General features: G+C 41.2%; 1 protein-coding gene across 2 annotated transcripts in view; it reads right to left on the bottom strand.

Moving 5' to 3' along the window:
• FLT1 (fms related receptor tyrosine kinase 1) overlaps window positions 1–13214 on the bottom strand; it is a 113610-nt gene that overhangs the window by 54178 nt on the left and 46218 nt on the right. For both annotated transcript variants that reach the window (XM_026108882.2, XM_064504969.1), the window contains exon 11: window positions 4841–4955. In XM_026108882.2, coding sequence (XP_025964667.2) covers window positions 4841–4955 — 115 coding nt within the window. The remainder of the gene's footprint in view (window positions 1–4840; window positions 4956–13214) is intronic.

Here is a 13214-nt window from a genome sequence, read left to right as displayed (position 1 = left end):
GCTCAGCTGGCACCTCTGAAGTGATCTGTTTAAAAGTGTTGACAGCAATTCTAGTAGCACTCAGGAGGGCCCCAAGAGAAGTTACAATGTGCTGAAAGAGAGGCAAGCTAAACTCCAAGTGCTATCTTTAGCCTGCCTTCATATGAAAATTAGGCTTATGTGACCACGCTGTCTGTCTGTCCTTCCGTCTGCCAGTGTCTTCTCCTTCCCTCCACCCTCAGTAATTTCTGAACCTGTGGCCTGATTTCAACCAAAATTGACAGACATCTCAAAGCTAGTAATGTCTTATGTGTTGCATGAAAATCACCTGTTGGGTAGAGGAGAAAAAACAAAATGCATGCTGTTGCAGAGTGAGCTAAACAGCTATCTCTGCTGGTTTGAGTGCCTCCTGGCTAATCACCACGGACATATTGGCCAGAAAACTGGCATGTGCAGAGACTGAAAACAGACACAACAGAGGCTTCCTTTTTTCCAGTTAGTAATGATGGGACATCAGACAGGGCTAGAGGTTCAGGGCTTGACATATAAGGCGCAGGAGAGATGGACCCATCCTATTCTCCATGGTGTCACCTTATCTGTTAGTTCCATGATGTACTGACCCCCTGAATACCCTGCACTCTACCTTTATGTTGGACAGTCACAGTTTTTAACATCATCCACAGTCAGCACATGCCAGGATGACCCATCATTGTCAGCCAAACCAGAGATGTATAAGAGCAAACCTAGGTTTGGTTTTGCAGAATCTTCTAACAGGGACATAACTTTCCATTTTCTCGGAAGTCAGATGGCTTTCTCACTCACAAGGGATGGGTCCATTAAAAACTTGTGTCAATAAGGTGCTTACACAATGGCAAATAAGGCCATCTATCTATCTATAGATAGATATATACATATATACCTACACACATACAGAAGAACAGGGTCAAATGTGTATGTATACATATACATATATGTAGTCATGTAAGTACATATATGGATGAATATATATGTGAATAAAGCCATTATGATAAACCACAACTTCATGGATTAATATTCTTTATACAGTGTTCCTGGATGCACATACTATGACACAGACCTTGCTTTTGTGGTACCTACTACTGTCAGTGGGATACCAATATTTTCCAGCAGCAGAGGAAAGGGGCACTCAGGGACCAGCTGTTCCATTTCAGGTTCTGAAGAATGTGGCTCTAGTGTATTGTTTTCTCAAACCAAGCTATTTTGAGCCACTCCCTCCAACTTTTCCCTGTACCCATCAGCCCTCCTGTCTACCATCTCCTTTCTCTTGAATTTATCATCATTTGTTCTTAGCCAGCACCTTCTAGTCTCTCTCACCTGAACTCGCATTCTTAGCCCTCTTCCATGCATTCTCCATCCCCAGGGTCTCTGTCCAGCCCCTGCAATTCTTTGTCCCTGGGATCTCCATACAAGGAGTACTAACTCCTTCTTTTGCAGATACTGGTAAACAAAAGTTGGCCTGTGCACACGGGAAAGAACATGTATATGCTACAGTGATACCAAAGAATATACCAGCTCTTTATATCTTGTTATTGCAGGTCATTTGCAGACTGATATTTTAATCAGTCTGATCACTCTAAGAACAATAATCAGTATTGGCTGTGAGTTATATATAGCAGTTGATTTTATCTAGAAACACTGTGAACTGATGGCTTTTAGCAGCCTAAGAATAGTGCAACTTTGTAGGAAGTCACTGAAAATGTCCAACAGAATTAGAATGAAACTTTGGGTGTGGGAATCAAATCACGTGAAGAGTTGTCTTATGATTAAGTATTATGTCTCATGTCACAAACTTCTTCCATTATACCACTCAGGTTTCTCAATGTCCGTTTAGAGATGTTTCAACGGAAATGTTACTAATACACTGTTGTTGTCACAATTTCTCTCTGTCACTACAAGAATAGCGTATCACTGGTTTCCTGCTTTACTTTAACCATACAGACACAAGATCTGAGGTTTCTATAATTTAAAAAATATACTTGTGGCTACCTCTGTAAATACAGACAAACAACCAATCAACCTACCAAAGCGAAAGGCTAAACCTTGGATGTTGCTAAAGGAAACCTTTTGACCATTCCTTGTTCACCGCTTCTCTTGATTACAATAATCTCATGCTCTGGTCACCTCCATTTCCCCTCTCATTCTAACCCAAATGTGCAACTGTGAGTCTTTTCATCCATTTCCTACCGCTTTGTCTACTATGTTGCTGTTTCCATTGAGTTTTAAGACTCTTTCTTAACATCTATGCTTGGATGTGAAATGGAGTAGACGCTCTGTTTTGATAGCAGCACTCCATTGATGTGGAAGTGCCGCAGAGAGCTGTTTATAGCTGTTTGCGGTAGCAGAACTGCTCACAGTAGCAGTTCATCAGAACCAGACAGTTGTGATGACATGCTGCATTCAGTGAGCTCAGTGCTGCTGACATTCTTACAATATCCCAGCCAACGAGGGAGAATTTTGTCTGACCTGTGTCCCTTTGAGTTTGCTCTGGGAGGCAAGAAAGACTATTGGACTGCAAGGAGTGAAAAGCTATAGACTTCCATGGGAAAAGCAAAACTAAAGAAGGTCCTGGAAACTATAGAGCAGCTGTGTGCACACAAATCATAGGACTCACAGTTTGGCCAGAAACCCATGCTTAGAGAGCATTTTCTACTTACATTAGCAATCCAGCTGTGCTTGAAGAGCTATGGAAGAGCAGCAGAACAGAAGAAACCTTAAGAAAATAATTCTCAGAAAGAAAAACAATTTGCACTGAGCCAAGAGCTTGATAACTACCAGGGACCTGCACATTTCCAGCAAGGGTGGCATGTAAATCAGAAGCCAATCAGAAGGTTCTATCTGCAAGCCACTTTTTCCTAACAACATTGCCACCAAAAAAAGTGTGAAAAAGCTGGGCAAAAAGACTGTTTCACTAACCCCTTCTTCCCTATAAAGACCAGTATGGGCAAAGTAGGATAGACCTTTCTGAGGTGAACTAAACAGCATGAAGACAAGGAATACAAAGGAGAACCACTGAGTTTCATTACAAAACTTTCCATGTTACATATGCAGTGACTATCCTTGATTCATTTTTAGATACATTTAAAAAAAAATTGTTTGCCAAAGACTTCAAACAAAACCCGTAGTTCTGCAGCAGACCCATTATTTGCATCTTCCTCCAAGGAGGAACATGTTCGCTGTTGCCTGGAAGTTGATCTGACATTTCAGCCACTCTTCTTCTGTGGTCTCCAAAATGCATGGCACACAAGGAGAATGAGGTCTGGTCATTAGACAGCTCCTTCTGCACCATGTGAGCAGGTAGGGCTTCATTCGTAGCATGACTAGATGCCTTCTGGAAAATAGCTGGTTCTCACTCCCTTTTGTTCATCATTCCTCCTTTGGAATAACATCTGTTGTCCTGTGTCTCAGATGATTTTCCTTTCCTTCTGTAGATCCCTCCTTATGTCTCATTTTTCGTGTTCTTTCCTACGACAGTCTCCCCTAGGATGCTGTTTGCTCCCATTTTTGCCTTCGTCTTCAACCATGTAGAGGTGGCCAGCTAAATAGAGCAAATGCCTCAGAGGGAACCACCCCATTCCCATGCACTGGAACAGTGCAATGAACACCTGTGGTAATGTCTAAAAAATACAATAGGAAGAGGAAATGCAGTCTCAGGCCTGATTCTTGGCTGTATGCAAAGCCCCGTTTATGCTGTGGGTGTGAAAGGGACCTAACATGAGAGTAATTACAGTTTACATCCATTTTCACCTGCAGAAAACTGAAGGCAGTCATCAAGAAAAGGGAGACCTAGATTCCTTTTGTCCTTCACTTATTTACAATTATAAGCAGCACTTCAGGATGCTAAGAAATTATAGGTCTAGAATAAGGTAGGCTTTCAGCTCTACAATCATGTTAGTCGTTACTGCCACAAATCAAGCTACACTGAAACCAGATGCTGTGACAGTGACAAACTATAGTGCATCTCAGCCAGAGCTCCCACGTAGCACAGGCTACCCAAACACAACATATCATTCTGATGCTGAATCCGATAAAGTGGAGCTGATCAAGGGCATCCTTTAGGAAAATATCTTGATTTAAAGGTTTCAACTGATGGAGAATCTCCCAAAGCTCTTGGGAAGCTAATTTCGCTGTCTCTCTCTCCCATATTAGACAATAGCACAGGGCAGGGTCTGTCATCCTTCAGCAGTACCTGCATGTCCCTGTGACCTATAAAGGTAGTTATGATGCTTGACTCAGACTAGATGCCTCACATTCAGACAGTTAATGAAGATGAGATGAATCCCACCATGCAGTCTCTCACTGAGACCACTCTTAGAGACTTTCCATCTACAATCCAGATTAATTTGTCCCTTTAAATTTTTTATTGTAAGAGAAGATCTGATCATCTAGTAATCTCAGACTACATCTGTGAATAAACTCTCTAATGAGAGTAAATTATTTTATTCTCATAGGAAAAACAATGGGAAATTGTGCAATGGCATAAAACGAAGACATGATGGCCTGGAACTCTGTGCCTGTGTTCCTGAGTTGCTCCAAGATACTACAAACCATCTCTAAGTAACCACGTATGCTGAATCCCACCAATACACTCCTGTCATGTCACTTACCTTAATATGACTGCATGCAGAAATGACGACACCTCTACATCGCAGTAGATAAATACCAAACTCTTTGCATGTGCTTAAGTTATCTGCATGCATGCAGGTCTTAAAAGGTAAACAATATAACCGTACTGGCTTTTTCATCGTTACCTCAATAGCATCTTGAAGAACCTTTTCAACTGGTGCTTTCACACAAAAGGGTTATTTTCTCCCCGTAATCATACCTTATTTTTGCCCTCAATTACTGCCGTTCGCTCTGTGATGCTCTGGATTCTGTTTCCTATGCTGCTGCCAGCTTTCAAGATGAAAGATCCTTCGGTATAAGAGCAAAAGCCATGCCTGAAGGCAACAAAAATTAGGTGAGTCTTTATTGATTTGGTGGTAGACTGAAACATTCAATACATAAGCCAGAACAATTCTTCTGGAGCCAATGATGTCATCTGAGAGAACTGCAGGTGCTGCGATCACCAGGCAGTTATAGTTTCATTTCATAATCTTGACGTTTGGAGCCTGAAAATGAGATCCACTTCCACAATCCCCCCCCCCCCCCCCCCCAATATCATTTCTCTGGAGTCAGTGTTAACATTTAAGCCACCATAGGTTAAATTTACGATCAGGTTAGAATTTATAATCTGAACCTAATTATAGGACTATGTGAGACCAATGTCCACATGCTCCTAAGTTTTCAGGCATTATGATAGTTCAGGCTTGGCTTTAAATATGAGTTCACATTATTTTCAGCCTTAAAATTCAAGATTACTTATATTTGTTTCAAGTTCTATTCCATAATGTATTGGACGCAATTTCATTATGTGCAGGTTCTTTTTGTTACCATGAAAAATGATGCAAATTCTCATTCCTGATTGTTTTCTTTAGTTCAGATTACAAAACAGCAAATTATCAATACTGTGATTCAATGACTGCAAGATGCATAATAAAAAGTATACAGAATCTTTCAAATTAGCAAAACAAAAACAAACAAAACTATCCCCAACTGCCAAAGGGATTCAAATGTTCACTTTATCTGAAAAAAATCAAAGACATGCTAATGAATGGAAATTTCCAGAAAAAAAAACAACACAGCTTTATGCCTTACACAACAAATTGGCTTATAATCAGAACATTCAGGTGTGGTCATGGTAGAGCTAATTTGTTTCCCAAAGCCTAATTTGGTACACATGGAAATAAACACGTTGGAATGCTTCTTAAATTCTGTCCATCCCTATTGTTCTTTCAGGACATCTAGTTTTGTTTTTTATCCAAAATCTAGTTATTGCTTTTTAATTCCAGCTTGAATAGTAGAACTTAACCCTTCATCAGGGTGAAGCTCTTTCAAATACAGTAAGTTCCTTTGATCTACCATGGATTTTAGAGATAACAACTGTAGTATCCATAATCAAGTTGTTCTGACATATATATATCAGTTTTTTGGAGAAATGACCTTTAAAGCCTGATGACTGGATAATATGCAATCATGACCGAAGAATGAGGTTCATTTCCCTTCAGCTAACTGTGCAGTTTGCTTAAACTCTGTGTTGTTTATAGTATCTGTGGTACGCTAGCTTCATGAGATTGCTTTTAGTTGTGTAGCATTGCATCAAACTGACCAGTGTGTTAGCTGATATTACAGCTTAAAGAAATAATGGCATGTAAACTAACTAATCAGTAGCAAAGATATATAATCATGTGCCCAAACTTCTTAATGTGCATTGAGAGACTCAGTGACCTAAAAAAGCCAGAAAACAGGCGCAGACCATGGTCATTCACGCACAGAGAGAGGACAGGGAGCAACAGCATGGCAAGAAAGCCCTAACTACACAACCATTTATTTCACAGATTCCAGATACTGGTTTAAAAGCCAGATTCTAAGAAACAGTGGTTGTGGTTAAAGACAGCTGTATGAAGATGGCTGATCTATTCAGATGGAAAAAAAATTGATTAAAAAATATTTAGAGAGGTAGATCTCATTTACTTTGCACATTTAATGCTTTAAAAAGTCTTGTTTTGTAACAAGACCAGAGCTCAGAAGAAATGTCAATGTAAGTGGGCCAATAACTTTTCCATGCCATAGCAGATTTCAGAACTTAGTTCATGATGCCAGTATCAGAGACACAAAAACAGGCAGTACCAAGGACATATCCTTGTAACTGGATATTAGAACAATCTCTGTATAGAAAGATGGAGACTCTAGAATCTCATTTGGTCTATACTGACAAGTCATTTTTTTTATTTTCATCCTTCCAGACAGATGAAAATATTATTTTTCCTTAGAGAATGAATTTATGTTTCTTTGTTACAATGTTGGAAATTTGTCCTCTTTGCAATAAACATCCTTACTGAGAAACACATTCTAGTAAAGGACCCGGAGAAGGTATAACGCAAAACCACTTATGCATCTCTGATAGGTGTCTCCACTCTCATTTCTTCCAGCTCTGTGACCTGTAAGTTTAGTTATTAAAACTACCTACCTTCCTTGTAGGTCCTTGAAGAGGAGTATATATATTTAAATTACAATGTATTAGGGGTGAGGACAGTGTTACGTGTTTGTTAATGCCTAGTACAATGGGGTGCTGATTACTTCTTAATACCATAATACAAGCCATCATCATAATTACAATAACATCACAATAACAATGAAAACACATGTAAAACACTAGATGAAATATTAGCCCTGGAAGCACATATGTGAATTCTACTAACTTCACATACCGTATTATCTTCAAACTGCCAATTACAATGCTAATGCCATTGTAGTAGAAAATCGATTACACTTAATAGCTGTTGTCCATGATTTTAATTTTAAAAGAAAGGAATCAAAGTGAAGCTGAGAATATGTTATCAAAAAGCTTCTATAGCTGGTGATACACAGTGGGAGATGTGACCACCATCGTACTGTGCCCTCTCGGCTCCACAGTCTGCTTGAACAAGACTCAGATTCATCCCTTTGGATATATAACAAAACGTTTTCCCTCCTCACCTCAAAAACAAATACACAAACATAGCTTAAGGACAGAACAAGAGCCATCTTCAGTCTCCTGAGCTGGTTCTTTAGAGGAATACTTAGCCTTTCTGCCTTTAGCTGCTTTCAGCAGTGCCACATGAAGCCATTGCTTAAGCCAGATACATTGGTTAGAGTTGGGCAAGGGACAAATGGGAGTAATTAAAAATCATGTCTCCTACTTTGACTTCAGCTCTTAGCAACAGGCATTTTGTAACAGAAAAAGAAAAAATTCTGCTGAACTTAGACGCAGTCATCAAACCAAATGTTTTGTGTTACGCACAGATGATTGGAAAGAAGTAGAAAAGAAGTATAAAAATTTGCTCTGGCTGGGACTAAAACACACAATCATCTTCCAGTTAGTTCAGTTGAAGTTTCATTGTATGTGTCCTCGGATAACATCAGCTACGTATTTTTATGGCTTCTAAAGAATTTACAAATTCCTTCAAATTGTTCACTCAGTAAAATACCAAGGGTATCCTATGTGTAACAAGCACTGCCTGTGTTTGTGCTTGAAGGGAAATCCCACTGGATTTTGAGTATCTGAATCTTACTCCAGATACCTCTGGAGTTCATGAATTCCTGAAATATTTTGTTGTTGGGATGAGCCTCATTGCTTTGCATATTCAGGAACATGTACAGCAGGGTTACTGCCAGGTTAGTGAAAAAGCACGCAGTGTGCACAGAGGTTGGTAAACAAGCTATGATTCTGCCAGTACAGTTCTAAGCAGTCCTTACACCTGTTTCCCTGCAGATCCTTTCATACTCCTGCTTTGTGGTTCCAGCTATGCACATGTAGAGATCCTACATAATAAATATTCTGTGTGTGTATACATATGTATATTTATACATATTATGCAATCTCAAATGAGTGTAATCGATGCCATTGACTAATTCCAGTGCTAGGAGAATCATGATTTAAGGATCCCTCCCTCTCTGGCCATAAGAATCAGAATTGTGCCACCCTCAGCACTGTATAAACACATACATAAGCTCTTCCTTCCCCAAAGAGCTTACAGCCTAAAAAGGTGAAATAAAGAAAGTCTCTCCACCATTATTTTACAGACAGGGAGAGATGCACAGAGATATTATTAGCAAAATCTTGGCCCAATTAATGTCAAGCAAGAAAATCTCATCGGTATCCATCGGCTCAGGATCTTTTCTGAAATAATTTGCCAGCTGTCTGCCACAAGAAGGACAGATCTGGGAACCTGAGTCCTCAGGCAACCTCTTCACCTCTACCCTTCCCTGTAAAGAGTTCCCCTTAAATTCAGGTTTCTCATCCTCTAAGTAGTTTTTTCCATGTGCCTGTGTGCGTGCTTGCACGTGCGTTCGTCTGTGTGCATGCGCGCACAGACACACGCAGAGGCACGCACACATACAGAGGCACGCTCGAGTCTTTTGTGTCAAGAGCTTGAGAAACAGGCTATTCATTTAGAAAAACAGAAGCCATTAATTCTCCCGTGGATTTCAAAAGCAGCCTTGGAAAAGGGGGAAGGAGGGGTCAGAGCTGCTAAGCTGACACTCCCGAGCTGCAGGAAGCTCAGAGCACATGCTGCGAGGCTGCATGCCGGGCAGGAGAAACTCCCTGCTCTCTAAAGGGCTGACTTGAGACCGTCGGCAGACCTACGGCAGACCTACTCACCGCTTTGCGCTTTAAGAATTTACACTTCTTTGAAAGGGCTGGGCTTTTATGTAACCAGAAGTCCAGCTTTAAAAACAGACTCTGCTTTGTGGTACTGGCACACGCACCAGCCCTTGAGAAGTTGTTTGGGGGAGGGGAGCCAGCCTGATTCTTAAGAATACATCAAGCTCTTGAGGAAGCAGAGTGTGCCATGTTTGAAGATGCAAAGATAATCACAGTGCTGGGAACCGTCTTGTGTAGCGGAGGAAGCCAAACAACAAGAGGAAAGCCGCATATGCTCCTGATTTCGCACAGGAAGCTAACAGCACCTCCTGCCAAAGTGAGATAAGAAAAATCCCATGGCCTATTCTGGACAAGGCCATGGTTATCAACCCTAGCTTCATGCTGTCCTCACTCCACTCCGCAGCCCGCTCACTTTCCTAATGAGTTTCAGAGCCCTCACCTCTATTAGCATACAGCATGCCAAGCACAATAGTGTGGTATATTTATAACTATTGATGGGGAAAAGTTTCCAGGGTAAGAGTGTACTTCATGTCATCTTGATATATTTAACTGGAGTCAAACTGCAAACCAGCTTCAAGCTAGAGTCCTGCCTGTGAAACTACCGATCGTAAGATAAAAATGGTTCTGTTATCACCCCAGCGGTTTATACTGGAGTGTAGAGGCTGAGGAAAAGGATTTGTCTAGTTATCCATAGTTTCTGTATGTCCTAGATGAAAGCCCCAGATCCAGCTTGTTTCCAGACACATCTTCCTTCCCCATCCTGGAGACTGTTCTACAATTTGCAGTTCAAGTAATGCAGTGATAAATACCAGTGTAAAAGACTAGTTCCCACTATCACTTGGAAAAACATTCACCATCTTCCATTTTCTCATCTCTTCAGTTCCTCTTTCCCAGTCCTCTAACATGACGTCAGAGGCCTCTACAGTCTTTCCCTCATGAAAAATCCCATTCAGTTCTCAAGGATGCCTCTTGGCAAAGCCACTGGCAGTCTTGGTCACACTCTAGTTAATTGAGATAAAATTTGGAGATTGTACCAGCACTAGGAGCAAGCGAAAGCCATCCTGCCATTGAGGGTGATCATTTATGAGACTGACTGATAAACAGGCATAATTACTTTCTCAGTATATACCATGTTTTAAGACAGCGAGCAATTTCTAGCAACATTGGAGCAACAGTATTATGAATTGAAGCTGAGATGACTCAGATCTCTCAAGATAATGACAAGGTAATGACGACACTAATTTTAAGACAGGAACTCTGGAAATTCCTGGAATTGTAAAGAGTATATAGGAACTGTTTTCCACTTGGAGGTTATCAAAAAATCTGAATGACATGGGTCTTGACTTCTCCGCGTGTTGGTGTTCCCTGCTATGTGATTGGTAGCACCGGGCTGGAGTAGCCATGTGTCCTAAGAAATATTGAATCACTTTGAGGCCGGAAACAGAGAGGCAAAATAGTAACAAGGAGCATGTACAGGTTGTGAAACGTGCTTTATGGGAGAGGGGGAGAACTTGTACTGGAACCCAGCCAACATGCTTGACTACCTTTGCCTGTAACATTATAATGTGCTTGTCTATTAAAGAACTATCATCCAGGCATTCCTGCTGTATGTCAAAAATAATCGGTTAGAGGTTGAAATCCTGGTCCCACTGCATTCAGTGGCAAAACTCCAGTTAGCTCCAGCTGAACTGGGAGTTCATCCCAGGTATCTTCCCCAATGTGCACATACATATGAATTAGGCAGATTGATGGGCTTGGAGGAATTTTTCTATAAATTGTAGAAGCTGGATACCTTTTGTATCATATGTCATGGTTTGTTTATTTATGCTCAGTTTGGAAGTTAACAATGAGGGCCAGACAAAAAGTCCTGGTGGGAGTGGCTCAAGTCCCTTCATCTCTCTGCTGTCACTGGCACTGGTCCCTACTGGTGCCCATGGCAGTGTCCACACTTGCCCACCAAGAACAGATGGGACATCACCAATCTGTGTCAGCTTGGACATCTCATGACTCCCAGAAGGCAGGACCTCTCTGCCCCTACTCCTCACTCTCAGTTCCTAGAGCAGGGGCAGACTTGTGGCCAAGGACATTATTAGTCATGGTCAGAAATTATTCACTGATGAGTTGCAGGGTAGCTGGAAGATATCTCAGTGACGTCTGTGCATTAGGCTGGTTTGAACCCCTAGTGCACTGCACAGATGCCAAAGCAACGATCGAGTTGTTTTCTGTTTTGTATGATGATCTATGTCTCTGTTGAGAGGGATACTTAGAGGGAAAGTACATTCTCCAGGGAAAATCCCAGCTGTCCTGGATGCTCTTCCTCCTGATGAGTATATTTGGTACTACATCATTAACACTAGTGGGATATATGACATTCATGGCTTTGTTGCATATGGCCATGGCTCTACAGAAAAAGGAAGAGTTTGCCAGCTGCATACTGCCTTTCCTGCCATTAACTGTGTGCAGCCAAATAATTGCATGATACTTCCCTTTCACAGTCATCCTTTCCAAACATGGTGGCTTGTCCTGAACTACACCAGTATGCTACCGCAGAAGGCTGATTGACCTGAACTATCTCAAAAAAAGCAGAAAGATCAAGAGCATTGTTACCTATCACACCTTTCACCCCTTCATCAGCCCATGCTAGTGTTTCCACAGAAAAACCCACTTCTAAATCTGTACACCTGAACACAATACCAACTACCCACAACAGAATATGAAGATGACATGGGCATCGGTCTGCTGAGAAAAAGCACTGTGCTTCCAATTGCTTTGCCAGTTCTTGAGGTCACAAGACCATTAGGGAACATGGCAACATTTGAAAGTAATTTTTCATTTTTTCTGCATGTCTTGAGGTGTCAATTTTTTTCTCACCTTGAGTTTGTTATCGGATAATTATATTCTGCTTCTCAACCTTCCTTTTCCTGCTGCATACTGTACAGCAGTCTTCATAGATGCAGCACCCGATCACATTTCAGCCAATCCTTCCTTCCTTCCTTCTTGTCCACCTTCTTTCCCTCCTTTGCTAGATTGTAACCACTCTAATCTCTTGCATAGTCAATGTGACTCAGCCTTCACTTTCTCTCTCAGCACTGTGTCTTTCTCCACAGTGAAGCTGAATATTGGCTGGAACTACAGAATTATGGCTTGAAGCATGAAGCTACCACAAGCACCTGGAACTTCTTGCTGGGAAAGAAGTGTTTGGTTTTAATAGTCTATGTAGTACAGAAAGAAAGATGTGTTCTGATTTGATAGATCAGTCAGAAGCTTAAAGAGAAAGACCAGGAAATCTCTACATACAATGGCCACTCTTACTGTCTATTCTTCCTGTTTGCAAATATTATGCCTATATATAAAGTCCAAGATATTATTCAAACCCTACAGGTGCAAGCTATTTTCCCTACACAAGTCAGTCCAAACAGCTCACTCCACTTCGAGGCATAACCTCACATCTACAGTCTTCCAAGAAGCAGGTCTCCACAAAGCGTTCGTTCTCATAATGCTGAAATTCCCTGCTTTTTCTTTGCTGTCCTGACTGGATCCTTTGGGCTCTGTAAATGAGCAGTTTCTCCCTGTTTTGCTGAGAAGTTGGAAGCACAATTAACATCCATTCCATTTTCCAGTGATCAGCAGAGGAGATGAAAGTGCTATTGCTGCACTGAAGTTGTGATTTTTAAGATGGTCCATTTTCAGCAACACTGTAATAGGGGTCTGAGAGTACCTCTGGGTCGACTGGGGCCATGGACTGAAAGTGCAGGCAGAAAACAAGGAAAGGATGAAAAAGAATGGAGGGAAACTTTTTTAAGGAGAGAGGGGAGTCGACTGGAGGGAAAACAGGAAGTAAAGGGAAAATACTGACAGACGTAGACATAAGACCAGGGATCCATCTACCCAGTATCCTGTCTCAACAATGGCCATAAGCAGATGGTTAGTGATGAGTAAGAACAGGACTAAC

This window comes from Dromaius novaehollandiae, chromosome 1, assembly GCF_036370855.1.
Source record: "Dromaius novaehollandiae isolate bDroNov1 chromosome 1, bDroNov1.hap1, whole genome shotgun sequence".
NCBI lineage: Eukaryota > Metazoa > Chordata > Aves > Casuariiformes > Dromaiidae > Dromaius > Dromaius novaehollandiae.
Note: the sequence above shows the minus strand (reverse complement) of the source record. Positions and strands in the feature narration are given on the sequence as shown.